The sequence below is a fragment of the Lithobates pipiens genome, unplaced genomic scaffold, assembly GCF_037356315.1.
Source record: "Lithobates pipiens isolate NorthernLeopardFrog02 unplaced genomic scaffold, aLitPip1_a1.2 Scaffold_8, whole genome shotgun sequence".
Lineage (NCBI taxonomy): Eukaryota > Metazoa > Chordata > Amphibia > Anura > Ranidae > Lithobates > Lithobates pipiens.
The window spans coordinates 645,037,650-645,065,498 of record NW_027507903.1 but is presented as its reverse complement, the minus strand read 5'-3'; the positions used below and the strand labels follow the sequence as shown (position 1 = coordinate 645,065,498).

Here is a 27,849-nt window from a genome sequence, read left to right as displayed (position 1 = left end):
CACAGACCGCCGGATCCATCCTGCGGCGTGTCCAAAGGTAGCTCCCACATCCAAGCCGGGCAAGGAACTCCCGTCTCCTCCGCGCCCGGCGCTAAAATCCGGAACTTGTCCCACTGAAAACGAGACAATGAATCCGCCAATGAGTTTTCCACCCCCGGGATATGTGCACAGCATAAACAAAAATGTTCAACTGCAAACACCTGAAAACCAATTGACGCAACAGTTTAATAACCGGAGGCGAGGAAGCCGACATCTGATTAATGACCTGCACCACCCCCATATTGTCGCAGTTGATGCGCAATTTCAGATCCTTAAAGTCCTCCCCCCACAGCTCCAACGCCAGCACCACGGGGAAGAGCTCCAGCAACACCAAGTTCCCAAGAAACCCAACCTCGCTCCAAGAGCGTGGCCAGGGCTCCGCACTCCACCGTCCCCGAAAGTACGCCCCATAACCCGATGAGCCGGCTGCATCCGTCACCAGGTCTACATCAAAATTACTCACGGGGCCGGCCATCCACATGGCCCTGCCATTGTACGCCGCCAAGAAGGCATGCCACACCCGCAGGTCTTCCCTGTGAGCCTGTCGCAAACGAATAAAATGAGTTGGGACCGTCACCCCCACTGTAGCTGCCGACAGCCGTCGGCAAAACACCCTCCCCATGTGAATGATTCTTCAAGCGAAGTTCAACTTACTCAACAACGACTGCAACGTCCTCAACTGCACCTTGCGCCGTCCTTGAATCGCGCTGATCTCCCCCTGCAGATCCTCCAGCTTAGCCTGCGGCAACCTACACTCCATGGCCACTGAGTCTATCACTATCCCCAAAAAACTCAATTCTGAGGTCGGGCCTTCCGTTTTTTCCGCTGCCAGGGGCACTCTAAACCTGCCCGCGATGTGCTGCAACGTGGAAAGGAGAATCGCACACACAGCGGAGGCAGGGGGCCCAATGCACAAAAAGTCATCCAGATAATGGATGACCGAATCAAGCCCGGACACATCCCGCACCATCCATTCCAAAAAGGTACTAAAGGACTCAAAAAACGCACACGAAATGGAGCAGCCCATCGGCAGGCACTTATCCACATAGAACTTGTCCCGCCAGCGGCACCCCAACAACCGAAAGCTGTCAGGATGTACCGGAAGCAGGCGAAAAGCCGACTCCACGTCTGCCTTCGCCATAAGCGCTCCCCGCCCATACCGGCGCACCCAGCTGACCGCCGCGTCAAAGGACGTTTAAAAACCGTACACGCATCTGGGTCAATAAAGTCATTGAGCGAACCCCTTTTGGAAAGGACAAGTGGTGGATCAGCCGGAACTTTGAAGCTTCCTTCTTGGGAACAACTCCCAATGGGGAAACCACGAAGTCCCCACAAGGGTTAGCCACAAAGGGGCCCCCATACGGCCCAATGCCACCTCTTTCCCCAGCTTTTCATCCACCACCCCTGGGTGCTCCAAAGCCGACTTCAAATTCCCTGCCTCCGGCGGAACCACCGCCAAAGAACAAGGAATCCTGAACCCGTCCCGAAAACCCAATGCCAACAGATCCTGACCACGTCGGTCCGCACGGTCGCCTCCTTGGTGCCCGTCCCCGTCCCCCCCTGCTGAACCCCGACAGGGGCCAGGGAGGGCGCCCCCCCCCGCCTGCCGATCGTCCTTCTCAGGGGTCCCCACCCCCGGCGCCGACCACGGTGCCGCTGGCCCCGCTGGGGGCCTTCCCTTATCAAATTTAGCCACCAACACCCGCAGACCCTCCAAAAGCTCGTGAACCTGAGCTGCGGCCCCGTCCCCGGCAGGGGCAGCCACCGACCCCTCCCCCGTGGCAGGAACCACCGACACCCCTGTGCCTACCCGCACCACCCCCAGCAAATCCTGCAAAGCATGAGATACATTCAAAGGAATAATGGACTCACCAGGCTGACCAGGGGCACGCCCCACAGCCGGTCTGCTGCTCTCCCGCGCTGGCGCAGTCTGCTCCTCCTCCTCCGAAAGCTCGCCCTCAGACCGATCTGAACGATCCTCCGCCAGTGGTGCACGAAGCCCCCCGAGCGACGGGACTCCCGAGGCCGTCCCCTCCGCTTCCGATGGGGCCCGCCCCCGGCAGACTGAACTCCGCGACTCAGACCGGCGTGACAGACCAGACCTGAGGGCATCTCGTGACGATCCCGCCTCCGCTGCTGCAGTCGACCTTCCATCCGGTAAGCTCCGCCCCCGCGCCGGGCGAGCGGAACTCGCGGCCTAGCTGGTGGTCCCCCGGGATCCATAGCCCCCTCCCACCAGTCCACTGGATGACCCCCCTGCGTTGCTGGGGCCCGCCAAGTCCTCACCCCTTCCCCCAGTCCCGACAACCCCCCCCTGCGGGGAAGCGGCGCCATGTCGGCCCGTGGCCCCGCCCCCCGCGATAGGCTGGCGGCGTCCCGACCGCCCAGAGCCTACCGCCTCGCACAGCACCCGTTTGGCAGGGGGAACAGCTCCATCTTCCCCAGGGCTCCGGACCCCACGATGCGGCCGAGAGGCAGGCCCGGGCGAATAACGTGCCGGAGGCCGAGACCTCCGCGCGCGGTGTGTCCGCTCACCCTGCCGCCGATCACTCCCAGACTCCACCGCCAGCGATGCCACTTGGTCCCGCAGCCACTCCGGACCCATCACCGCCGCCGCCCGTTTCAATCCCGCCAAGATTTCGGCCACGTCCGCCATTGTGAGAGGAGCAGTAGTAAAAGCTGCCTTCTCTTCCAGATTCTCTCCACAGACTGAATTTTACTCCGCCCACTCCCTTTATAAGGCTCCTCCCTTTCCTCCACAAAGTTAACTGATATCCAGCCACCTGACTTCCTCTCTTCCTTGCCCAGAATATTAACCCTCAGTGTCCCTTAGTCACACTGTCATGCCTGGCCCTCCATTATCACTTGCAGTGTCATTCCGTGCCTTTCTTGACTGCTGGTCACTTATTCCCTTTTAAAGGCCTTTGTTTAAGAGGTGGCTCACATTCCTTCCACTTTCATTCACCTGTGTCACAACGGGATCTCAATTTGGTCATGTTGGCTCTACAGAAGCCTCTCCTTGAGCTCATTCAGGATATTCCCTTGGCTGACCTTACTTGTAAGGTGGGATTTATCAGTGTATTATGTCAATGAGACAGATTTCAGAATTATCAATCTTATCCAGTAAGGAACCCTTCCTTGTTCTTCACAAAGAAATGGTGGTCTTTAGTCCCTGGGCCTTCTTTCTTCCAAAGGCAGTAGAGTGTTCAGCCCCATCCAGCTGCCGTGTATGTCAGCCTTTAGCCAGGCTGCAGGAAGCAGGCCTAGATGCTGCACCTGTGGCTCCTGGGAACACTAATATCCCAGAATTGGACACACTTGGACTAAACGTCTAGTGTACAAGGGGCCTTAGGCTTTATGTACAAGGGACGTTTTTAACCTCTCCTGAACGATTTAAGTTGACAGATAGTAACTCACTTTTAAAACATCTGTTTTGCCACATTTATATGCCACGTATAGTGGCGTTTTCCTGCGTTTGTGTTTAGAAGCGCTTAAAAAAAAATAGCCAAAAATGAAAAACGCCTCTAAACGAAATATGGCTAAATGCAAGTTACCGTGTTTAGAAGCACTTGAAATGCCTGTAAACTCAGCTTCTGAATGCATCCAAAAAATGCCTCTAATCTCCACTTCCTAGAAAGGACTATAAACGACCCCGTGTACATGGACAGATAAGATAACATAGAGGAGAGTTCAGGGGCAGTTGAAAAAAACTGCCAACTGCTAAACGTCCGTCTACCAGCAGCCGTGTACATGAGGCCTAAGGCTTAATGTACACGGGACATATTTACAACCTCTCCTGAACGATTTAACTTGACAGATAGTAATCCACGTTTAAAACATCCGTTTTGCCACGTTTACATGCCATGTTTAGCCGTGTTTGCGTTTAAATTTTTTTTATTTTTTTCAAAATAGGCAAAAATGAAAAATGCCGGTAAACGAAATGCTGCTGAACATGAGTTACCGCGTTTAGCCCGCTTGGTGTCTGAAACGTCAGGAACTTTGGCGTCTAAACTCATTTTTTTGCCTTCACAGTAAAGCCTATAAATGCAACTGCCTAAAAATGACATTAAACAAACCTGTGTACATGTACACATAAGATAACATTGGATGAGTTCAGGGGCAGTTGAAAATCTCTCAAAGTTGGGAGGTTTGATTATCTTTACTACTGTGGGAAAAAAAACTTCCTTTTCTGTACTTTAATAATACTGATCTGGATCAGCCTCGCCCTGTGTAGGAGGAAGTGACCCTCCCAACTCCATTCTTCTCCGGTGTCAGAGATTTTCATTGTCATTTCTCTCTTCTGCTGTCAGCGATGGCGTCTGCTAACCTGAGTGCTGAGTTGGAATGTTCCGTCTGTCTGAACATTTATACAGATCCTGTAAACCTGAGATGTGGACACAACTTCTGCCAGGTCTGTATTGATCGTGTGCTGGATACACAGGGGGGGTCTGGAGGATATTCCTGTCCTGAATGCCGAGAGAAGTTTCCGGCTCGTCCTGCACTGCAGAGGAACATAACACTACGTAACATAGTGGGGAATTTCCTGTCTGCTCAGCCACATCAGGAGGAGTCCGGGGTCTTCTGTACTCACTGTGTGGACTCTCCTGTACCTGCTGTTAGATCCTGTCTGCACTGTGAGGTTTCTCTGTGTGATAAACACCTGAGAGTCCACAAAAAGTCCCCAGAACACGTCTTATGTGACCCCACCTTGTCCATGGAGAGCAGGAAATGCTCCGTCCATAAGAAGATCCTGGAGTATTACTGCACTGAGGATAATACCTGTATCTGTATGTCTTGTAGTTTGGCTGGAGAACATCGAGGACACCAGGTGGAGATGCTGGATGAGGCTTCTGAGAAGAAGAAGGAGACACTGAGGAATGTTCTGCAGAAACTTCTGATAAAGAGAGAGGAGATGGAGGGAAGAGTCCAGAGTCTGCAGGAACACAGGAGGAAAGTAGAAGAAAAAGCAGCTGGTGACACCAAGAGAGTCACTGCCCTGTTTAGAGATCTCAGGAGACGTCTGGAAGACCTGAAGAAGAGAGTCCTGAGGGAAATCTCCGGGAGGGCAGAGCGGATCTCCATCTCCATCCGGGATCTGGAAATAAAGAAGGAGGAGCTGTCCAGGAAGTTGCGTCACATTGAGGAGCTGTGTAACGTGACGGATCCACTGACTGTCTTACAGGAATCAGACACAGGTGACTTGTGTGATACTGAGGATGGAGATAATGAGGACAGAGAGAGGCATGAGGAGCTCCTCCATGATGGAGGGGGTCTGGATGTGGATGGGATATCACACACATTACACACATTATCTGATATAATAAGAGAGGTAAATGTATCCTCCTATATACAGGGAGCGGCACACATATTACTGGATGTAAATACAGCTCATAATAATCTCCATATATCAGATGACAGGAAAACTATATCCTGGTCACGTAGAAAACAGAATCGTCCAGAAACACCAGAGAGATTTCAGGATTATACTCAGGTGTTGAGCAGTCGGAGTTTCTCCTCAGGGAGACATTACTGGGAAGTGGATGTCGGGAGATCAGATTTCTGGATAGTCGGGATGTGTTACCCCAGTATAGACAGGAGAGGAGGGCAGTCACTGATTGGATATAATAAGAAGTCCTGGGGTTTGTGGAGGGAAGGTGATAAGTATTGGGTGATACATGACAGGAAAGAGATCCTCTTACCCTCCAATATCCCCAGTAACAAAGTCAGGATATATCTGGATTATGAGGTCGGACGGATCTCCTTTTATGATCTGTGTGACCCGATCCGACATCTCCGCACCTTCACCACCACCTTCACTGAGCCCCTCCATGCTGGGATATATGTAGGGAGAGGTTCTATGAAGATCTGTGGGGGGAATAGGGAATAATAGTAATAGTCAGAACTCTGCCCAGAGACTAATGATGTCACAAGGATGGGTGGTGGGATTGGTAGAATTGTCAGCCAATAGGATAAAGCAGTGGGTGGAACTTCAGTCAGTGCCCTGCAGGTTTTTCTTCTATTTGTGATTTCTCCCTCTGTCACTCCCTGTGATTGGGTAGGAGATCTCTCCAGTTACTGGAGTAACAGTGAATGACATGTTCCTATTTGTCAGTAAAGAGGGGTTTGGCCTATATATATAATTATCTATCTATCTATCTATCTATCTATCTATCTATCTATCTATCTATCTATCTATCTATCTATCTATCTATCTATCTATCTCATGACAATTACTTTCATTCTAATCATTAAACAGAAAGTTATCACAGTGTGTGACATCACCAATCTCCTCCTCTGGCCCCTCCCCCTACTCTCTGCCCCTCTCCCACATGCAGTCACTCTGTGTGGGGTGCAGTGCGATCGCTGTGATTGGATAGGATGGGGTCCCCTCTCCTCTTTTTCCTCCTCCTATTCCATACAATCTATACTAAATAGAGATGAAAAGAAATGTAACAATCTCAGAGGAAATGTATGAAGAAGGGATCTAGAGATTTACTGCTAAGACAATAAAATGTGATGTATCATTAAAGTGTATGTCCACCCATAATGTTTTCTTTTCTTCGTTTTGGATGGAGGGGGAGAATTAGAACCCCTGTCCGGTTTTTACTGCTATCCAGCTCTCCATTTTACCAAGCAGGAAGTGAGGGGCGCTCTCCACAATTATAATAAAATCTGACTGGGGCTCTAGGCCTTCCCCTATTCTACTAAAAATGTATGTCTGGGTCCCCTTTGCTGCTTTCGTCTCATTCCTGTCCGGTACAATGTTGTCAGCAGGACAGGAAGTGAGGGGAATCCCCAGATAGCAGTAAAAACACAACAGGGGTTCTAATCCTCCCTCACTCCATCCAATACTATAAAGAAAAGTTCTTAGCTTGGCATAGACTTCAATGGAATATATCAGTAATATAATAGTGTCGGTGTCACTGTTATCAGCACTGAGATGTATATTGCTGTGCAGCATGTTCTCCGGTCTCACCCTCATCTTCCCCACCAGAGAGGACAATACCTTACAGAGACACGGCACACATCAGGCTGGTAATATGTAGAATATACGGGAAGAGAGAGAGGGTGAGACCGGAGAACACACTCAGGGCTGCTGTTAGAGATCATGGGGCCCGGTACATTACCTGACAGGGACCCCCCAGCCTGGATGGGTGTGTGGGGTCAGGTAATGGCCCTGAACACGGCTTCAGCCGCATGAACAAATCACTCATTCATGCGACCAGACTACCTGTGGGAAGGAACCCTTAATTATGTTTTTTTTTTACAAATTATTTTTGTTTTATTATTTAAATTTTTTAACAGCCCTGTGCGTGGGGGGCTTTTGTGGAATATCAGGGGTCCATACAGACCTCTGATGATACACTCTTTAGGCAGAAGAAGAAATTGAGGACAGAAATCCCCACTTCTTTCTCTGGAGCTGAAGCTTGCCGGGAATGAATGAACAGGAGGTGTTCTGTACAGAGGCTTACTGTTCATTCACCAACCGAAGCATAGTAAGCACAGTTTATCATGCTTCAGTTTTGAATAAACACAGAAGTGATCATTATCAATCACTCACTGTGTTCACTGAGAAAAAGAAGGGGCTGATAAATATGACATATTTACTGGTCCCCCTGTGTGCCCACAGCAGCTTACAGCCAGTGCCAGGTTGAGGAGGAGAAGCTGGCAGAGCTGTGGGGAGAAGAGGGCCACCATGGGATTAGAGCTGTGTGGAATGGAGATTGGGGACAGAAGGGGGGTGATCAGAGTAGTGGGGGGCCAATCTCTGAAACCGATCCCCCTGTGGCTCCCCCTGCAGCAGCTGGTGGGAAGGAGAGAAGGAGAAGTCATCTGCACTGTGGGGGAGATGGTGGGGCTCTTGCCTGTGATCAGCAGCTTTTTGAACTGCCTGCACCATAAAGCTGCCCAGACCCCATACAGGAGGGCCGGTTCTACCCCCTCTGTGGCCCTGAACACGCTGAACACCAATATACATCACAGTGCTGCTAACAGTCACACCATCTGATTGGTTGCTCCGAGTCTCACACTCTGCACTACTGTGCTGAATAAGAGGAGATGTATTATGGGAAAAAGGAGAACACGGGGTTGATCTGTTACTTTATCTTTCTGAAAGCCTACGAGGGAAGCCGGGGGCCCAAATACTGTATATGACATTGTCTGGAGGCCACAAAAATATCACATTGCCTAGGGGCCCCAAATATATCATATGGCTTGGGAACACAAGTATGTGACATTGTCTAGGATTCCCCAAATATGCCCCAGTCCCTGGGGGCCCAAATATGTCCCATTCTCTGAAAGCCTAAAAAATATAACTTTGCCTGGGGCCCCCAAACATTTCCAAGGGTCTGGTAGCAGGGCCGAGCCAAAGTGTTGCAGAAGAGGCAGCCAACTTGGGTACTTTAGTGGGACGGGGGCACAAAAATGGCAGAACCTGCTACCTATACCGCTATAGTTCACAGCTCATGGGGGGACACTTTGATTTTTTGCCTTGGGTGTGAAAGGAGTCTGTCTGGGGCCCCAAGTGTGTCTCAATACCTAGGGATCCTATATGAGGCTTTACTTATTTTTTTGGAGACCCAAATATATCACATTGTTTTGGGACCCCAAATGGACTCTGACACTTGTCCACTCAGGGCCCATCCCGACCTCTTTACATTCACCATTATTGCTCTCCTCTGCTGCTCCATCTCCCCCCCATGTAGGTTCCATGTTGGAATATATCAGAGCTTACACAGGATTGATGATGTCACCCCTCCCCCTCCCTCATGTGACAGTATTCAAGCCTGGTGATTGGCTTCTTAGCCTTGAACATTGTATGCTGGGAAAAGATCACATGATCCCTCATACCCGGGAAATTGGGAACCTATCAAGGGCTTTGATGGAGCAACAACATATTGGGGAACAGCAAAGGAGAATATATAGGGGGGGTTTGGAGGGTTTTCAAGAGAACCTCCCACTTTACCCTGAAAGGACAAAGTGGACGGAGTCTCTGTATCCTGCCTGACCAAAGGTTCCTCAGTCAGTATGACTATGTTCAGTGGTAAGAGGTGATGGGGTGCACTGATCTGGGGGTGCAGTACTTACCTGGAGAGATGTACTTACTGTTCTCTATAGACTGCAATATAACAGTGTACACTTCTCCGGCTCTGAGTGTGGATGTACATGGAGACTCTATAGGGCAGGGGTCTCAAACTGACGGCCCTCCAGCTGTTGCAGAACTACAAGTCCCATGATGCCTCTGCTTGACAGAGTCATGCTTGTAACTGTCAGCCTTGCAATGCCTCATGGGACTTGTAGTTTCGCAACAGCTGGAGGGCCGCCAGTTTGAGACCCCTGCTATAGGGGGTGTACGGCTGCTGCATTACTTACAGAAGGGGCGGGACATTATTTCCTATGGCTCCTCCCAGTACATGATCATTATGTATAGTGAGATGGGACATTGTATAGAGTGCTGGATCTGAGACAGAGCGCAGAGTGTAACATGACTTATGGGAGGCACAGGTGGAGGTGTACAGGCCCTTTAAGACCAGATCTATCTATCTATCTATCTATCTATCTATCTATCTATCTATCTATCTATAATATAAGATTACTGTTGGAATCAGACAGGAATTAGGATTATACATCTACACAGCTGTTTGTACAGCCGAACTCAGCCATATTGATGCCAGGCAGTCTCACATGTTGAAAAGTAAGGAATGTGACACAATTTGAATAGCAGAATGGGTTCTATTCAGCCCACCTGCAATGTACTGAACTTCAAAGGCAATATGGTGCCGACTTGTCTGCAAGAACAAAGGACAGCTGGTGGGGCGTCCGAGATCGAGCCACAAGATGGCAATCCAGTCGGAGCAGTTGCAATTCATGGGCAGACACTGCCCCCCAGAGGCCAAGTATGGCAGGACTGTACGAGGTAATTAGCCTGGGGGAGGAAACGCCCCAGAGACGCTGATTGGTCTACGGGAAAAGTAGGATGGGCTATGGGGTGTGGTATGGCTGAGGTATGTTTAACAAAAAGGTTTTGCAACCATGAGTTCGGCCTCCTCTCACTTCCATCATGAGGCGTAGCTGCGAAGGTCGGATAAGTATGGCTTATATTGTACTTTGATTGTATGCTATGTATTATTGTAACTTCTATTGATACCTTATGCACGCTGTATTATTTCCTTGGGAAATAAATGAGATTTGATTGATCTTAGACCGTGTATTGATTTCATAGCCAAGGGTGGTAGTATTGTGATATTAACAATAACATGTGCTTGGCGTATTTGAGGCTTAGCTGAACTATAGTGACTAGACAAAGGAATACATAACTGATAATAATAGTACTAGACTGAATTGAACAGTTACTTCAATTACAATATGTAGTAGAAATAAGAATATAATAAGTTTGAAGATTGTGTCATTCTTTTCCATCATATATCGCTGTCATCATGTGTGATTGATAAGTGTATCTACATTATTATATCATATATTATATCACTTTTATAATGGATCCTAATATAATGTGTCCCCATAGAATGGATCACCAATAGAATTCTATGGGATCACTTTTATAACTAATGATTTTATATTATATCACTTATACTGATTTTTAGGTTTTTGATTTATTCGATTTTTAGATTTAAGTCACATGATAATTGCGCAAATGTTTATCAAAATAATATTTTTGCTGAAAATACAGGAAAATCATTATTAGCGGATACAAATACAACATAACTTACAAAATTCCTTCTAATTCTAGAACATGGACCTGTATTGAGCTAATAAATAACAAATTTGTAAATTTTTGTGTTTTTTTGTAAACCAGTGAGAATTGAAGGAACACAGATCTGTAAATAGGCGACTTACACTGACCAATGGCGGCAGCCAGTTGGGATTGAGAAAAAATTTACAACACGCCCCTTTTTATAGAAATTGTTCTAATGATTGACTTCTGCTGAGCAGGGACGGCCGCACACTGATCGACATCGAGCCGATCCCCGCTGAACCGGCTGAATTTCCATCCATGTATGGGCAGCTTTAGGGCTCATTCACACTAGGGGCAGGGACTGACACTTCTTCGAAAAAGTGCTCCATACTCAGATCACTTTTCAGAGGTGTTTGACAATATCTCACCTCCTCACCACCCGTTTTAACCCCTTAAAGCAACGCCACCACCCTGCAACTGGGTCCATTACACATGGATATGGGGTGGTGGCAGAGTGTCCCTATCTACTGTAGAGTCCGGGGGAAGGGTTCCTCTGGGCACGACCGACCTGGAAGCTGCAATCAGAATCATGTGATGGGAATCAGATCCTATGAAATCTATGAATGGGTCATGTTTGGTGGGTGGTGGTATCTGCCGAATGCAATAAAGGGATACCTGCTTTGCTTTGAGGCCACAACATGTGTTCACCCCTGACTGCTGACTCTGCAGCTAAAGGGGGAGCAGTTTTGGGCTCAACCAGGGGGTTATACCACCCCCCGACTGCTAGTGTGAAGGATTCTCATGTGTGTTGGTGCACCACAGACAGCCAATCATAAGCGGAGGAGACATTCCTCGCCCTGCAGCTGTACATATACATGAAGCACATGGGGGAGGGGGGGTCAATAGACACAGGGGGGATCAGAGGAAACGGGGTGATGAAAGCCCATGGAGGATCAGAAGAGATGTCAGAGATCTGCAGAGGGGAGAGGACACTAACTGTAGCCAATAGAAAATAGGAATGGTGCTAGCTGCGGGGGTTGGGGGAATAGCTGTAATCGGCCATTTTTCTACACACCAGAGTCTGGGGGTCACTTCTGGTATAAGTTGAAGGTTAGAAATAGAAATGTTTTGAGGCACTGAGGATTTCCATGGTACCATGGAACTCACTACACTAAATACAGTGTAAAATCATTATATTTATTACAAAAGTTATACAAAATCATTAATAAATACTTCACACACCAGCAACAAAATGTAATAATATAAAAAAAAAGTAAAGGGAACTAAACCCATTCAAAGACTGGATGTCTTCATATAGTCCCCCATAAATGTAAGGAATGTAGAATAGATGTTAGTCCAGCCTTCCTGCCAACATGTTTCGCGCGGTAACCGCTTCCTCAGGAGTTTTAGAAGAGAGTAATAATCTGCAGAGCACAAGACATAAATCATAGCACACCAAGAAAACATGCATAGACATACAGTATGTATACACTTATGATAAAACACACATACACATGCCCACACAAGATACGCACACATAATAAATTCACTATATGCAATGCATCACCACATGTACTGTACAAGAAACTCATATGGCCAATGAAAACAAGAGAAGGGGGCAACACTCACCCAAAAATTCACACAGACCCATCCAGGAAGGGAACATCACATATGGTGGTCTCCCTGGTCAGTCTGGAATCCAGGTAAGGTGAGGGCTGATAAGCTCTGTTTGATGTACGTATTTCTTAAAGCGGAGGTCCACCCTAAAGTGGACCTTCCGCTCATCGGAACCCTCCCCCCCTCCGGCGCCACAACTGGCACCTTTCAGGGGGAGGGGGGTGCAGATACCTGTACAGTACAGGTATCTGCACCCACTTCCGGGATAGCTCTCTGCGGAAAGGGGCGTAGATTACGCCCCTTTCCGAAAGTCCCCCACTGCCTGCTGGGAAACACACAGATCCCAGAGGCAGCGGGTCCATCCTTTTTGCGCAGCGCGACTCGCACATGCGCAGTAGGGAACCAGGAAATGAAGCCGAAAGGCTCCACTTCCTGATTCCCATACCCAAGATGGCGGCGGCAGCACCCGAGAGACGATCGAGAGATCGGCTTCGGGTGCTGACATCGCGGGCACGCTGGACAGGTAAGTGTCACTATTTTAAAAGTCAGCAGCTGCAGTATTTGTAGCTGCTGGCTTTAAAAAAAAAAAAAAAACGCGGAGTCCCGGCAGACTTCCGCTTTAATATAGCATTGTAAGGGTAGCCAACCAGACGTTGTACATAGTATACAGATTACTCTATATACACACCAAGGAGATGTAAGGATCCTAAAATATTGTACACTGGCGGTGCCTGATCAAAGAAATAGGAATCCTTCAAAAGTACTAGCTGGTCAAAACCAAACCTATATAGAGATAAGTAGAGAGAAATCATTAGAGATGGGCCAAACACTCCTGGGTTCAGTTCGTAGCAGAACTCCTGAACAGGGGAGAAGTTCTAACCCAAACGGTGAAACCCCTATTGAAGTCAATTGGAGCCGAACAGGAAAAAATGAAAAAGTATCAAATTTTGAAGGCTTATATGGTAGTAAATGGCCATAAAAGGGATATGGGGGCCGGGTACTGCCCTGGGGGGATATGTATCAATTCAAAAACATTTTTTAAAGTGCAACAATAAAAATGAAAAATTCCTTTAAATATATATTCCGAGGGAGGGTCCCCTTAGTCTGCCTCTAAAGTGGTGCATCTGCAGCATGTATAGAACCTGCTGCAGAAAAAATGGCATTTCTAAAGAAAACAAAAAGAGTCAATTCTCATTTAAATTGACTCGCGTTGCAATTGCTGGGACCCTGGTTATAGGGGGAAAAAAAGAAAAAAAATGGCGTGCAGTCCCCTCCACTCCATACCAGGCCCTTTGTTTTTTTTTTAAAGATTCTTTTACTGGCAATTTTTCCTTTATTCAGCTGTCAGCGGGGAAGCTCATTGACAGCTGATGACTCATCAGTTGATAAGGACGCGACGGCTGGCTACCCAGTCCTGCTCCTTAACAACCAGCTTTTACTGCACCCTGATTTTGCAAAGCTTTGCCCAAATAGGGTGCAGAATGCGCTGTGCAAACACCCACCGAACATCCTGCAAATTCAGGTATTCCCTGAATGGGGCGAAAAGCCAATGTTTGGCCCGCACTCATGTTCGGCCTGAAAGGTTCACCCAACACTAGTAATCATTAACCCTTAAAAAATTGTGGGCATCTCGGGCTCTATAGATGGACTTCATAGCTCACCTGAAAAATTAGCCTGAATCAGCACATCATGACAGCAGCCCCGAGGTTAGATGTATATACCACTTGTGATGATGTCTTAATCCTAAGCATATAATGTTCCAGCCATCCGTGGAGCAAATAAGTGCAATTCCATTAAAACACGTAAGGCTATAATTTATGTGCTGATAGTTTCATAGACTGAGAAATAAGGGTAAGTTCAGGGAAAGCTATAATTGAAAAACAGGACAACCATGGTAAGATACATATAAGTGAATTCAGCTAATTGACCGATTCAGGTAAGTCCCTTAAAAATGAAATTACAAAGTTTCTATCTTAGCAACAGGTCCTAAAGATCGCATATCACTGCCAGAGGGTCTGTGGCAATTTTAGGGGAGCCCATCCCCTTATATATAGCCCTGGCTCTTGCCTAGCCGCCGGTGACATAACTGGGCCCAATCCCATACTGCACATGTGCCGAAAACAGCACATGCATAGTGTCTCATGAGGGTTGCCATGGAAAGCTGACAACATCCAATCCATTGGCCACCCTGGGCAATACAGGATATTGTCATCACATGATGTCAACCCAGTGACAGCTAGTGGACGGCAGATAGACTGCAAGGTGTCCACAGTGTCCTGCATAAGGGACCACACACTCACTGGAGTAAAAACCAGTCCAGGCACCACCCCCACATCGACAGGAAAGGAGAACCAGTTGGGTCAATCAGCACCTCATTGGCCAAGAGATAGAGCAACACAGTGCACAGGGCCCACATATCTCTGGTTACAATACAACACATAACAATCTCAGCTAGTCGAATACAAAAAATATAATAACTACAAAAACAACAACCATGGGGGGCATGGCCAAATGGCACACTGAGTGGATGTCTGTGCTGGAGCTCTGCTGTTAAGCAGGGCCAATCTCCTGCCATCCAGCTCCAATATCGCCTGTTGATAGCTTGCTCACACCCACATGCGACATCGATCCTCTGGGGCAACTAAAGGACAGGGTAAGAGGCTCCATTTTACCCCTATACTGGAGGAATAATTTCCAGCCTGCGGGGACCGTGTGGATAGATCTGCACGCTCCTTTGCCAATATGGCGTCCCAGACTGAGCAGGGGGGACAAATCTCTTCTACACCGCCGGGCCTGGCTGAAGTCCTGGCGGCGATAGCCATCTGTCAGGCTTCTACCACTACTCTTACATCCAAAGTGGATGTTGTGCAGCTGGATGTGGGACTACTCAGGCAGGACATGGACAAAGTGAAATCCAGGCTGTTCTCTGCTTAGCAAAGGCTGGGCATGTGGAGAACACTGTTGTAGGCCATTCCATTGATTTCCGCTCCCTGCAAACCAAGATCCATGCCCTGGAATACAAGGCTGAAGATGCAGAAAATCGAAACCGGAGGAACAATCTTTGCGTAGTGGGCCTTGCAGAAGGGGTGGATTGTCCCCACCCGATGGAGTTTGTGGAGAAGCTGCTGCATACTCTCCTGCCTGCGGCCCAGTTCTCACCTTTCTATGCTGTGGAGAGAGCCCACCGTATTCCCCCCAAACCTGTGCCCCTGGGGACCCGGCCACTCACCCTAATCCTGAAACTACTCAACTTTAGAGACAGGGATGAGGTGCTCCGAGCTGCCAGGTTACAGAGGGATCTGGACTACCAGAACACTAAACTTTGAATCTTCCCATATTATTTGGTAGAGACACAGAAGCTGAGGCAATCCTTTGACCAGGTTAAAGCTGCCATGCATACCTGGGGTATTCGCTACAGTGTCCTCTTTCTGGCCCGGCTGCGGGTCCAAGATGGCAAAACTACCAGTTTCTTTACATCACCCAGAGATGCATCCTCCTGGCTGGAATCTCTGCCACCGCACCGTTGAGAGGTGAGCTCTACATCCTTTTCCCAATGCCCTGCGGGAGTCTGTAGGCTTTGAGTCCTTTTTGGGTCGGGTGACTGCTCTGGACTGCTGATTTCCTGTGCAGGGTCATTACCGGCTAAAACCATTGCCTATGTGCACCACCAAGTTGCTATTTTGCACCTGTTGTGCCTACTGTGTTCCTCTCAAGTAACCCACTGAAGAACTGTGCCCATGGTAAACCCAGGTGTTTTTCTAGTTAACCTTTATCTATCCCTGAACTGTGGAAGATCCTGCTGTATTCCATATGCTGTGTTGCCACCTGTTGCCATTGGCAACCTCCTATGGGAAAATATGCTGATGTCTTCTTTTACAATGGAAAAGGCATGAGGAATTTTCTCTACCTTCAAAACATATAGTTGCAGCTTGACGAGCTTCGTTACGTCTCTTAATATGGCTGCTGGCGGGCTCTAGTGGCCTTTTAAGGGAATTACAGGGTCCTTTTGTTTACAAGATCCAAGGGTACTGTTTTTTTTTCTCGCAATCACTGTGCTGCTGGGACACTTTCCTTGGCTGCACATCAATACTTCCTGTTCCTCAGCAGTTACCTTAACCACTTCAGCCCCGGAGGATTTGGCTACTCCATGACCAGAGCACTTTTTACAATTTGGCACTGCGTTGCTTTAGCTGGTAATTACGCGGTCATGCAATGTTGTACCCAAATGAAATTTGAGTCCTTTTTTCCCCACAAATAGAGCTTTCTTTTGATGGTATTTAATTGCCTCTGCGATTTTTAATTTTTGCAATATAAATGGAAAAAGACTGAAAATTTCGGAAAAAAAAATATTTTCTATTATAATTTTTGTTATTAAAAAAATCCACAAAACTCAATTTTAGTCATACATTTAGGCCAAAATGTATTCAGCCACATGCCTTTGGTAAAAAGAATCTCAATAAGTGTATACTTATTGGTTTGCGCAAAAGTTATAGCGTCTACAAACTAGTTTACATTTTCTGGAATTTACGCAGCTTTTAGTTTATGACTGCCTATCTCATTTCTTGAGGTGCTAAAATGGCAGGACAGTACAAAACCCCCCCAAATTACCCCATTTTGGAAAGTAGACACCCCAAGGAAATTGATTAGAGGCATGTTGAGCCTGTTGATTATTTTATGTTTTTTGTCACAAGTGATTGAAAAATTACACAAAGTTGTCACTAAATAACATATTAAACAATTATACAGAAAGGAGCCGCGCTTGTGGAATAGAACACAATAGATAGGAAGATAAATATCGCACTACCAAAAAAGGTTATTTATTTATTAGTTTTTATTTTTATCTTTATCGAGAGGTTGCTGCCTCCCTAAAGTACACAGGCTATAATCAACAGCTCGTGTTATAAGATGAATAATTCATGTGGGCTAATGGCGCTACCTCAAATATATATATTCAAAATATTAGGATTATTAAAATAACCATTAGTGGCCCTCAGGCCTAGAATATATCCAGATATATTTAATGCACCTTATGTGAACTAGTGTAGGTTAAACTAAAGCAATCGCTTAATATTTAATCCAAAAAAATGAGTGATATCTAAACCCCAATAAAGGGGTGTGTATCAGGGAGGAAAACCTTATTTCCCCTAATATTGCACACGGAATAATTAATCTTTGTGTACCAATTATATGTGAAAGATATACAAATTAGTGCAAAATAAATTCCAAAATTTGTGAAATCCTAGGAAAAAAATTCCCCATACATGGGAAGTGTAACAGCTTAAAGCGGGAGTCCACCGGGACTCCGCATTTTTTTTTTTTTTTTAAAAGCCAGCAGCTACAAATACTGCAGCTGCTGACTTTTAAAATAGTGACACTTACCTGTCCAGCGCGCCAGCGATGTCGGCACCCGAAGCCGATCTCTAGGTCGCCTGTCGGGTCCTGCCGCCGCCATCTTGGGTATGGGAATCAGGAAATGGAGCCTTTCGGCTTCATTTCCCGGTTCCCTACTGCGCATGCGCGAATCGCGCTGCGCAATAAGGGCGCTCCCCGCTGCCTCTGGGATCTGTGTGTTTCCCAGCAGGCAGCGGGGCACTTGCGGGAAGGGGCGGGCACTTGCGGAAAGGGGCGTACGTTACGCCCCTTTCCGCAGAGAGCTATCCCGGAAGTGGGTGCAGTTACCTGGATTATCCAGGTAACTGCACCCCCCTCCCCCCTGAAAGGTGCCAATTGTGGCACCGGAGGGGGGGAGGGTTCCGATGAGTGTAAGGTCCACTTTAGGGTGGACCTCCGCTTTAAGGACCCAATTAATTAAAATTAAACTAAAAAAAAAAAAAAAACAAAGCAAAAGAACCATAAAACAAAAAAAACTTGAAAAACCTAGACCAGTTTTAAGTAACAAAAATAGCAAGAATAGTCCACAATAATTCTTCTATCAAATGTCCACAAATGTGCAAGTTTTCTGCTTCAGGAGACAAGAAGGTGACTTTTGTGATCATGAATGCTTATTGGTGACTTCCGTGCTCATTCCCCCTCATGGGTCCCCACTCACCAGATCCACGCACCCCCTAAGGGGTTATGGGCATGTAGGCTGTATTCCACTTTATTGTTGGGGATTCCACCGCTCGGCTTTGTCTTCCAAAATCCTCCACAGGGTTTTATTCGTTATAAGGGAAGAAAACAATCTTGTATCCGGTGGTAGTTCCTCAAAGGGGAAAAAAAACAACTCTCAGGCCGCGTACACACGCGCGGACTGTTCGCCCAACCTTGTTCGGCAAACAGTTTGTCAAACAGTCCGCTCAAAATTTGCATGAGCGGACTTGCCCACACACGAGCGGACTGTTTGACGAACAAGGTTGGGCAAACAGTTCGCTCAACTTTTGAAATGAGCGGACTCGCCCACGTAAGGAGGAGGCAAATCCGCCCATTTCGAGCGCGTGTACAGGTAGGCGGGGCCCGCGAAGGAGACGTCGCGGGCTCCGCCGCCTGGAATGGGCTTAAAGGGGAACCCCAACGCCGAAAAAAATCGGCGTGGGGGTTCCCCCCAAGTCCACACCAGACCCTTGTCCGAGCACGCTACCCGGCCGGCCAGGAAAGGGGGGCGAGCGAGCGCGCCCCCCCTCCTGAGCCGTACCAGGCCGCGTGCCCTCAACATGGGGGGGTGCCTTGGGGAAGGGGGGGCCGCGCGGCCCCCCCACCCCAAAGCACCTTGTCCCCATGTTGATGAGGACAAGGGCCTCTTCCCGACAACCCTGGCCGTTGGTTGTCGGGGTCTGCGGGCGGGGGGCTTATCGGAATCCGGGAGCCCCCTTTAAGAAGGGGGCCCCCGGATACCGGCCCCCCACCCTATGTGAATGAGTATGGGGTACAATGTACCCCTACCCATTCACCTGTGAAATAAAGTACAAATAAAAACACAACACAGGGGGAAAAAATATTTTATTGCACAGCCGGGGGTCTTCCGTCTTCGGGGGTCTTCTCGCCGGACTCCTCCGCTATGTGTGTGTAGCTCTTTTGCCAGCGGAGGAGTCCGGCTTTCTTCCTCCCCGCCGCCGGCCTCTTCTCCCGACTTCGGGGGTCTTGTCCCCCTCTTCGGTTCTTCTGCCGGGCCACCGCGCCTGGTCCGGTGGCCCGGTCTTCTGTCGCCGTCTTCCGTTCTTCTGTCGCCGCCTTCGGTTCTTCTGCCGGGCCACCGCGCCTTCTTGTAGCTCTTTTACAGGCGGTGGCCCGGTCTTCTGTCGCCGTCGCCGCCTTCCGTTCGTGTTCTTCTTCTTGTTCTTCTTGTTCTTCTCCAGGCGATGTTGACACGTCGCTCCCTCCGGCCGGAATGCCAGAGCCGCCCTGCGCTGTGACTTATATAGTGACAATGGGGCGGGGTCACATGGTATATGTCACATGGGTTGATGTCACGTGGTGACCCCGCCCCCTTACGATGTCATAGTCCCCATGTGACATCAACCCATGTGACCAACCCATGTGACATATACCATGTGACCCCGCCCCATTGTCACTATATAAGTGACCGCACAGCGCGTCCCCGGCATTCCGGCCGGAGAGCTCGTCGAGTCAACATCTCCAGGAGAAGAACAAGAAGAAGAAGAAGAACACGAACGGAAGGCGGCGACGGCGACAGAAGACCGGGCCACCGCCTGTAAAAGAGCTACAAGAAGGCGCGGTGGCCCGGCAGAAGAACCGAAGGCGGCGACAGAAGAACGGAAGACGGCGACAGAAGACCGGGCCACCGGACCAGGCGCGGTGGCCCGGCAGAAGAACCGAAGAGGGGGACAAGACCCCCGAAGTCGGGAGAAGAGGCCGGCGGCGGGGAGGAAGAAAGCCGGACTCCTCCGCTGGCAAAAGAGCTACACACACATAGCGGAGGAGTCCGGCGAGAAGACCCCCGAAGACGGAAGACCCCCGGCTGTGCAATAAAATATTTTTTCCCCCTGTGTTGTGTTTTTATTTGTACTTTATTTCACAGGTGAATGGGTAGGGGTACATTGTACCCCATACTCATTCACATAGGGTGGGGGGCCGGTATCCGGGGGCCCCCTTCTTAAAGGGGGCTCCCGGATTCCGATAAGCCCCCCGCCCGCAGACCCCGACAACCAACGGCCAGGGTTGTCGGGAAGAGGCCCTTGTCCTCATCAACATGGGGACAAGGTGCTTTGGGGTGGGGGGGCCGCGCGGCCCCCCCCTTCCCCAAGGCACCCCCCATGTTGAGGGCACGCGGCCTGGTACGGCTCAGGAGGCCGGCCGGGTAGCGTGCTCGGACAAGGGTCTGGTGTGGACTTGGGGGGAACCCCCACGCCGATTTTTTTCGGCGTTGGGGTTCCCCTTTAAGCCCATTCCAGGCGGCGGAGCCCGCGACGTCTCCTTCGCGGGCCCCGCCTACCTGTACACGCGCTCGAAATGGGCGGACTTTCCGAGCGGGAACAGTCCGCTCATTTCGAAAGTACAGCGGACAGGCCCACACACGGGCGGACTGTTCGCTCAAACACAGTTTCAGCGGACAGTTTTTCGGAATTTCCGAAAGACTTTGTCCGTCCAACTGTCCGCTGAAACTGTCCGCTGAAAGCCCACACACGAGCGGACTGTCCGCCCAAACACTGTTCAGCGGACAAGGTTGGGCGAACAGTCCGCCCGTGTGTACGCGGCCTCATGGTGTAGTATGTCGGGTATCCAGAAAAAAAACCTTTTTGTTGGAGGGGGGGAGGAGCAGGCTATTGCCACATTATATTATACTCTTTTCAGGGCTATATTGAAAATAGTGGGAGGACTATAGCCACTACTTAGAAAATATATGTTTTTATTGCAAAAATAATATAAAAAGTAAAAAAAAAAATTTTTAAACAGAATTTTTTTTTACAAAAATATAAAAAACAATACAAAGTACATCTCATAAATCCATCATGTAAAGCCTATTGAAAAGCAGTTTCACTCCTTATTGAATGGGGAGCTGGACTAACATATCCTCCAGAGTGCCACTCTCTAGAAGTGTTCCATCCCCAGGGAAACCGCTTACCAAGATGTTAAGGCTATTACGGAATGAGTTCAAACTAATAAATTAAAGCTTAGTAAAAAAATGATTATATTTTGTAAAATCCTTGGCGCCTTAGCGCTAAAAGACAGGAAAAGTCACCGGTTTGCCAAAACGAAACAGACCCCCTCGAGCGAGCGGCGTGCGTTCCAGCTGCGCTCCAATGGGTCAGGCGAGCCGGAAGTGACATAGTGTGCGTAATGACGTTTGTACGCGTTTCGTCAGAGACGTCTTCAGCAGCGATACTACGCACACACACACACTAACGTCTTTGAAGGCGGCCATCCCTCCCACTCCCGGACATCAACCAATCCACAGCCAGGGTGGGGGGGCACGATTTATCTCCACCTCCTTCCTAAGCTTTAAAGCAATTACATTACTGCGGGCGGGGCGAATTTGTTTACCTAACTCCTAGATCACATTATTTGGAACGAATAAGTTATTTTAGGGATGTCATGAAGAGAGAGGGTAAATTCATTCTTTATGTATTTGCCATATTAACAGTATTATTAAACGGTCTCAACAACAAAATAGGAACCACTAAAAGAGGCTAAAAGGGTGAGAACACTAACAGACTGCTTTCTATTTTTATCATATTCTTATTAACCTTATATGCTTCCCGTGCTACAAACCTATTTCTAATAAAAAAAATAATAATTATATTTACATTCTATCTATCCCTCTTATTTAATTATAGGGCTCACATAATTAATCTAAATATTTACTTAGTGTCCTTTTCAAGCCTCAAGGGTATTGTTTCTTATTTCCCCAAACCAGATATTACCCTGTAAAACTCCGGTGGAAAAACTGTTTTATAAATAATTATATATGTTAGGTATACGGGACAGGTAAAATATCCCGCTGTTATTGCAGGGTCATTATCTTCATATCCTGCCTCACTTACAATTTCAGGTCCTATGTTTTACATTTACCTAATGTTCCATAGTATACCTAAAACGTATTACCTTTAACAACTATCAGCGTTAAACCACATTTGCTGTTAATCTTAGTTTTAATTTAAACTTGTCCAACTCAGATATTACCTTGTAAAACGTCTGAAAAGGTGATTTTCACCATTTAACTTATTGCCCTTAATAACTATCAATGTTGGACCACATTTGCTGTTAATTTAAACTTGTCCAACTCAGAAATTACCTTATAAAAAGGTCTAAAGGGGCGATTTTCACCATTCAGATGAACCAGATACTATCTTGTAAAGCTCCTTTGGGAATTTTACTCATACATAGAAGCCCAATGCTCGGAAAAACTTTTTTCATCACAACCAGCTTAAGACACATTTTTATATATAATCCATCCCCCCTTCCTTTTATGGGTTTGCTATAAAACAATTAAAGCGGGAGTCCGCCGGGACTCCGCGTTTTTTTTTTTTTTTTTAAAAGCCAGCAGCTACAAATACTGCAGCTGCTGACTTTTAAAATAGTGACACTTACCTGTCCAGTGTGCCCGCGATGTCGGCACCCGAAGCCGATCTCTAGATCGTCTCTCGGGTGCTGCCGCCGCCATCTTGGGTATGGGAATCAGGAAGTGGAGCCTTTCGGCTTCATTTCCCGGTTCCCTACTGCGCATGCGCGAGTCGCGCTGCGCAATAAGGACGGTCCCCGCTGCCTCTGGGATCTGTGTGTTTCCCAGCAGGCAGCAGGGCACTTGCGGAAAGGGGCGGGCACTTGCGAAAAGGGGCGTAATCTACGCCCCTTTCCGCAGAGAGCTATCCCGGACGTGGGTGCAGATACCTGTACTGTACAGGTATCTGCACCCCCCTCCCCCCTGAAAGGTGCCAATTGTGGCGCCGGAGGGGGGGGGTTCCGATGAGCGGAAGATCCACTTTAGGGTGGACCTCCGCTTTAAGATCTATGTCAATATTTAACCCTTTTGGGGCTAAGGTATTTAATCTATATATCCAGCTGGTCTCGTTCTGTGAAATAAGGGTGGTCATATTACCTCCCCTCCAATTTTGTTTTATACAATCAATTCCATAGAATACTAAGTTTGGGGGGTCTCGTTGATGAAATAAATCAAAGTGCCTTGATACATTATGATTGGGGAACCCCTTTCTGATGTTCTTGATATGTTCCCTTATTCGTATATACAATGGTCTGGTGTAGGGATGAGCCGAACACCCCCCGGTTCGGTTCGCACCAGAACTTGCGAACGACCCCCGCGTTCGGTACGAACGTTAGAACCCCATTGAAGTCTATGGGACTCGAACGTTCGAATTGGAAAGTGCTAATTTTAACGGCTAATATGCAAGATAGTGTCCTAAAAAGGGTTTGGCGACCTGCCTCCTGCCTCAGGGGACATGGGTCACTGCAAAAAAAAGTTTTAAAAACTACCGTTTTGGTGGGCGCACTGATTTTAATGACGATTAAAGTGAAAAAAAAAAGTGAAATATTCCTTTAAATATGGTGCCTGGTGGGTGTCTGTAGTATGCCTGTGAAGTGCCACGTGTTTCCCGTGTTTAGAACAGTCCCTGCACAAAATGACATTAAGCGGAAATAACACCATTTAAAACTGCTTGCGGTTTTAATGTTATATCTGGTTCCTGCAATATGGTTGAAAATCATTCAGAAAAATGGCATGGGTAGCCCTCCCTGCCCATTACCAGCCTATTTGGGTCTTGTACGCATATTAAGGGGAACCCTGTACCCATATTAAAAAAAGGAAATGCGTGTGGCCCCCAGGCCCTATATACTCAGAACAGCAGTATACAGGCGGTGCAAACAAGACAGGGACTGTGTAGGTTTGTTGTGTTAAGTTGAATCTGTTTGTAATTTTCAACTGGTACATTTTTAAAGTGTAGCTCCAGTCAAAAAAAATATTTTTAAGCTTTTTGGAAAACATAGGGAAGGGTTATCACCCCTGTATAATTTGTTTTGTCGTCCATCTTTTTTCATCTCACTTGCTGTTGTCTCCTTCCGTTTGCAAGTAGGAGATGTTTGTAAATTGGATGTTTGAAAGTAGGGGCCTGCCCTATATGCTCTGCAGAAATGGCGGAACAAGGTGTTGGTTTTGCAACAACATTGTAAGCCCTCAAAGTGACTCTTGGTGGGCGCTGGAGCGCCCTGCTGTGAACGATTATATCAAGAATTGTAATTACATGCCATTGTTGAACAGTGGTAGAAAAATTGACCTTTGGTGGTTGTGGTGCTGGTGCCACAACACTATAAGTCCTCACAGTTACTCTGGGTGGGCACAGGAAGGGGCCCTCCTGTGAAATATTATATCAAGAATTGTAATTACATGTCCCTGTTAAACAGGGGCAGAAAAATTGGGCCTTAGGCACTGATGCCATCACACTGCAACCTCTGCCATACACTCTAGTTTTATTGCAGGAATTAGCCCTGCTGCAAAGCATTGCATCAAAAATTGTACTTAAACGCCCCTGTTAAACAGGGGCAGAAAAATTGGGCCTTATGCACTGGTGCCATCACACTGCAACCTCTGCCATACACTCTAGTTTTATTGCAGGAATTAGCCCTGCTGCAAAGCATTGCATCAAAAATTGTACTTAAACGCCCCTGTTAAACAGGGGCAGAAAAATTGGGCCTTAGGCACTGGTGCCATCACACTGCAACCTCTGCCATACACTCTAGTTTTATTGCAGGAATTAGCCCTGCTGCAAAGCATTGCATCAAAAATTGTACTTAAACGCCCCTGTTAAACAGGGGCAGAAAAATTGGGCCTTAGGCACTGGTGCCATCACACTGCAACCTCTGCCATACACTCTAGTTTTATTGCAGGAATTAGCCCTGCTGCAAAGCATTGCATCAAAAATTGTACTTAAACGCCCCTGTTAAACAGGGGCAGAAAAATTGGGCCTTAGGCACTGGTGCCATCACACTGCAACCTCTGCCATACACTCTAGTTTTATTGCAGGAATTAGCCCTGCTGCAAAGCATTGCATCAAAAATTGTACTTAAACGCCCCTGTTAAACAGGGGCAGAAAAATTGGGCCTTAGGCACTGGTGCCATCACACTGCAACCTCTGCCATACACTCTAGTTTTATTGCAGGAATTAGCCCTGCTGCAAAGCATTGCATCAAAAATTGTACTTAAACGCCCCTGTTAAACAGGGGCAGAAAAATTGGGCCTTAGGCACTGGTGCCATCACACTGCAACCTCTGCCATACACTCTAGTTTTTTGCAGGAATTAGCCCTGCTGCAAAGCATTGCATCAAAAATTGTACTTAAACGCCCCTGTTAAACAGGGGCAGAAAAATTGGGCCTTAGGCACTGGTGCCATCACACTGCAACCTCTGCCATACACTCTAGTTTTTTTGCAGGAATTAGCCCTGCTGCAAAGCATTGCATCAAAAATTGTACTTAAACGCCCCTGTTAAACAGGGGCAGAAAAATTGGGCCTTAGGCACTGGTGCCATCACACTGCAACCTCTGCCATACACTCTAGTTTTTTTGCAGGAATTAGCCCTGCTGCAAAGCATTGCATCAAAAATTGTACTTAAACGCCCCTGTTAAACAGGGGCAGAAAAATTGGGCTGCTGGCATCACCCAGAACCAAAAATGTTCTTCCAACATATCAGCGGAGGAGGAAGAGGATAGACAATCAACATAACAGGACAGTCACTCAGCATCAGCATAGGCAGTCTTGAAGGGATGTGGTATTTCAAAAAAAATTATTCGGTTACATCAGCTTCAGGTGCTTGGTAGCTGTGGGTGATCCAAGACTGATTCATCTTGATGAAGGTCAGTCGATCAACTGATTCGGTGGACAGGCGCACCCTGTGATCGGTAACGAAGCCACCAGCAGCACTGAAGGTGCGTTCCGAAAGAACGCTGGATGCAGGACAGGCCAGTAGCTCAATTGCATACTGTGCAAGCTCTGGCCAGTGATCCATCCTCAAGACCCAGTAAGCCAGAGGATTTTCAGTGGGAAAGGTGTCCAAGTCTGACCTTGCCCCTAGGTATTCCTGCACCATGTAAATTAGACGCTGGCGATGGGTGCTGGAACCAATCATACCTTGGGGCTGCGGACTAAAAAATTGTCTGAAAGCATCAGTCAGACGGCCACCTTCTCCACCGCTCCTTCTGACTGATGCCTCAGCAACACGTTGTCCAGGACCAGGAGTTTGTGACCTCCCAGTCTCTGGGAACGCGTTGCACAGAGCTTTCTGCAAGGCCTCCCGGAGATGTCTCATCCTCTGCTCCCTCTGCGATGGCAAGATAAGGTCGGCAACCTTACCCTTGTACCGTAGATCAAGGAGAGTGGCCAGCCAGTAATGGTCCCTCTCCTTGATCCGAAGAATACAAGGATCCTTCCGCAGGCTTTGCAGGATCAGGGAGGCCATGCAGCGTAGGTTAGCTGAGGCATTCGGTCCGGAGTCCTCTGGGTCACTAAGGACAACATGATCCGCAGCTACCTCCTCCCAGCCACGTACAAGTCCACGTGTTTCTTGGGACTGTAAATCATCCCTATAAGACTGCTGCTGCTGATGCTGAGTGCCAGCCTCCACCTCCATGCTGACACAATCATCCTCCTCCTCCTCTTCCTCCTCCTCACCCTCTTCCTGTGTGATGGGTGGCACAGCAGGAACACTGTCTGGATAAAGGGGGCCTTGAGAGGCAAGGAAGTCCTCCTCTTCCTGCCTCTGTTCTGCCTCAAGTGCCCTGTCCATTATTCCACGCAGCGTATGCTCCAAGAGGTGGACAAGAGGTATAGTGTCACTGATGCATGCACTGTCACTGCTCACCATCCTTGTGGCCTCCTCAAACGGTGACAGGACAGTGCATGCATCCCTGATCATGCCCCACTGGCGTGGTGAGAAAAAACCAAGCTCTCCTGACCCTGTCCTGGTGCCGTAGTCGCACAGGTACTCATTGATGGCCCTCTGCTGCGTGTGCAGCCGCTGCAGCATGGCCAATGTTGAGTTCCATCTGGTGGGCATGTCACATATAAGGCGGTTCTTGGGCAGGTTCAACTCCTTTTGGAGCTCAGCCAGCCGAGCACAGGCATTAAATGATCGGCGGAAATGCACACAGACTCTCCTGGCCTGTTTCAGGACATCCTGTAAGCCGGGGTACCTGCCCAAGAACCGCTGCACCACCAGGTTAAGGACGTGAGATACACAGGGCACATGGGTCAGTTGTCCCTGTCGGAGGGCGGAGAGGAGGTTGGTGCCATTGTCGCAAACCACCATTCCTGGCTTAAGCTGGCGTGGCGTCAACCACATCTCGGCCTGCCCCTGCAGAGCTGACAAAACATCCGCCCCAGTGTGGCTCCTGTCCCCCAAACAAACCAGCGCAAGCACGGCATGGCATCGTTTTGCCTGCATACTTGCGTAGCCCCTGCAACGCCTACAGAGCACCGCTGGTTCTGAGGACAGAGCACTGGAAGAGGCCATGGAGGAAGAAGAAGAGGAGGGGGTGGAGGAGAGAGGTGTGTCACAACCAATAGTAGCATTTTGGAGGCGTGGTGGCGGAACAACCTCCG

General features: G+C 48.2%; 1 protein-coding gene across 1 annotated transcript in view; it reads left to right on the top strand.

Annotated features, from left to right (window-relative positions):
* Nucleotides 1-4,316: 4,316 nt before the first annotated feature.
* LOC143962443 (uncharacterized) overlaps nt 4,317-27,849 on the top strand; it is a 72,413-nt gene continuing 48,880 nt past the window's right edge. The window contains 1 exon segment of the mRNA XM_077471716.1: nt 4,317-5,914. Within this exon segment, the coding sequence (XP_077327842.1) occupies nt 4,352-5,914 (1,563 nt within the window). The 5' untranslated portion in view covers nt 4,317-4,351.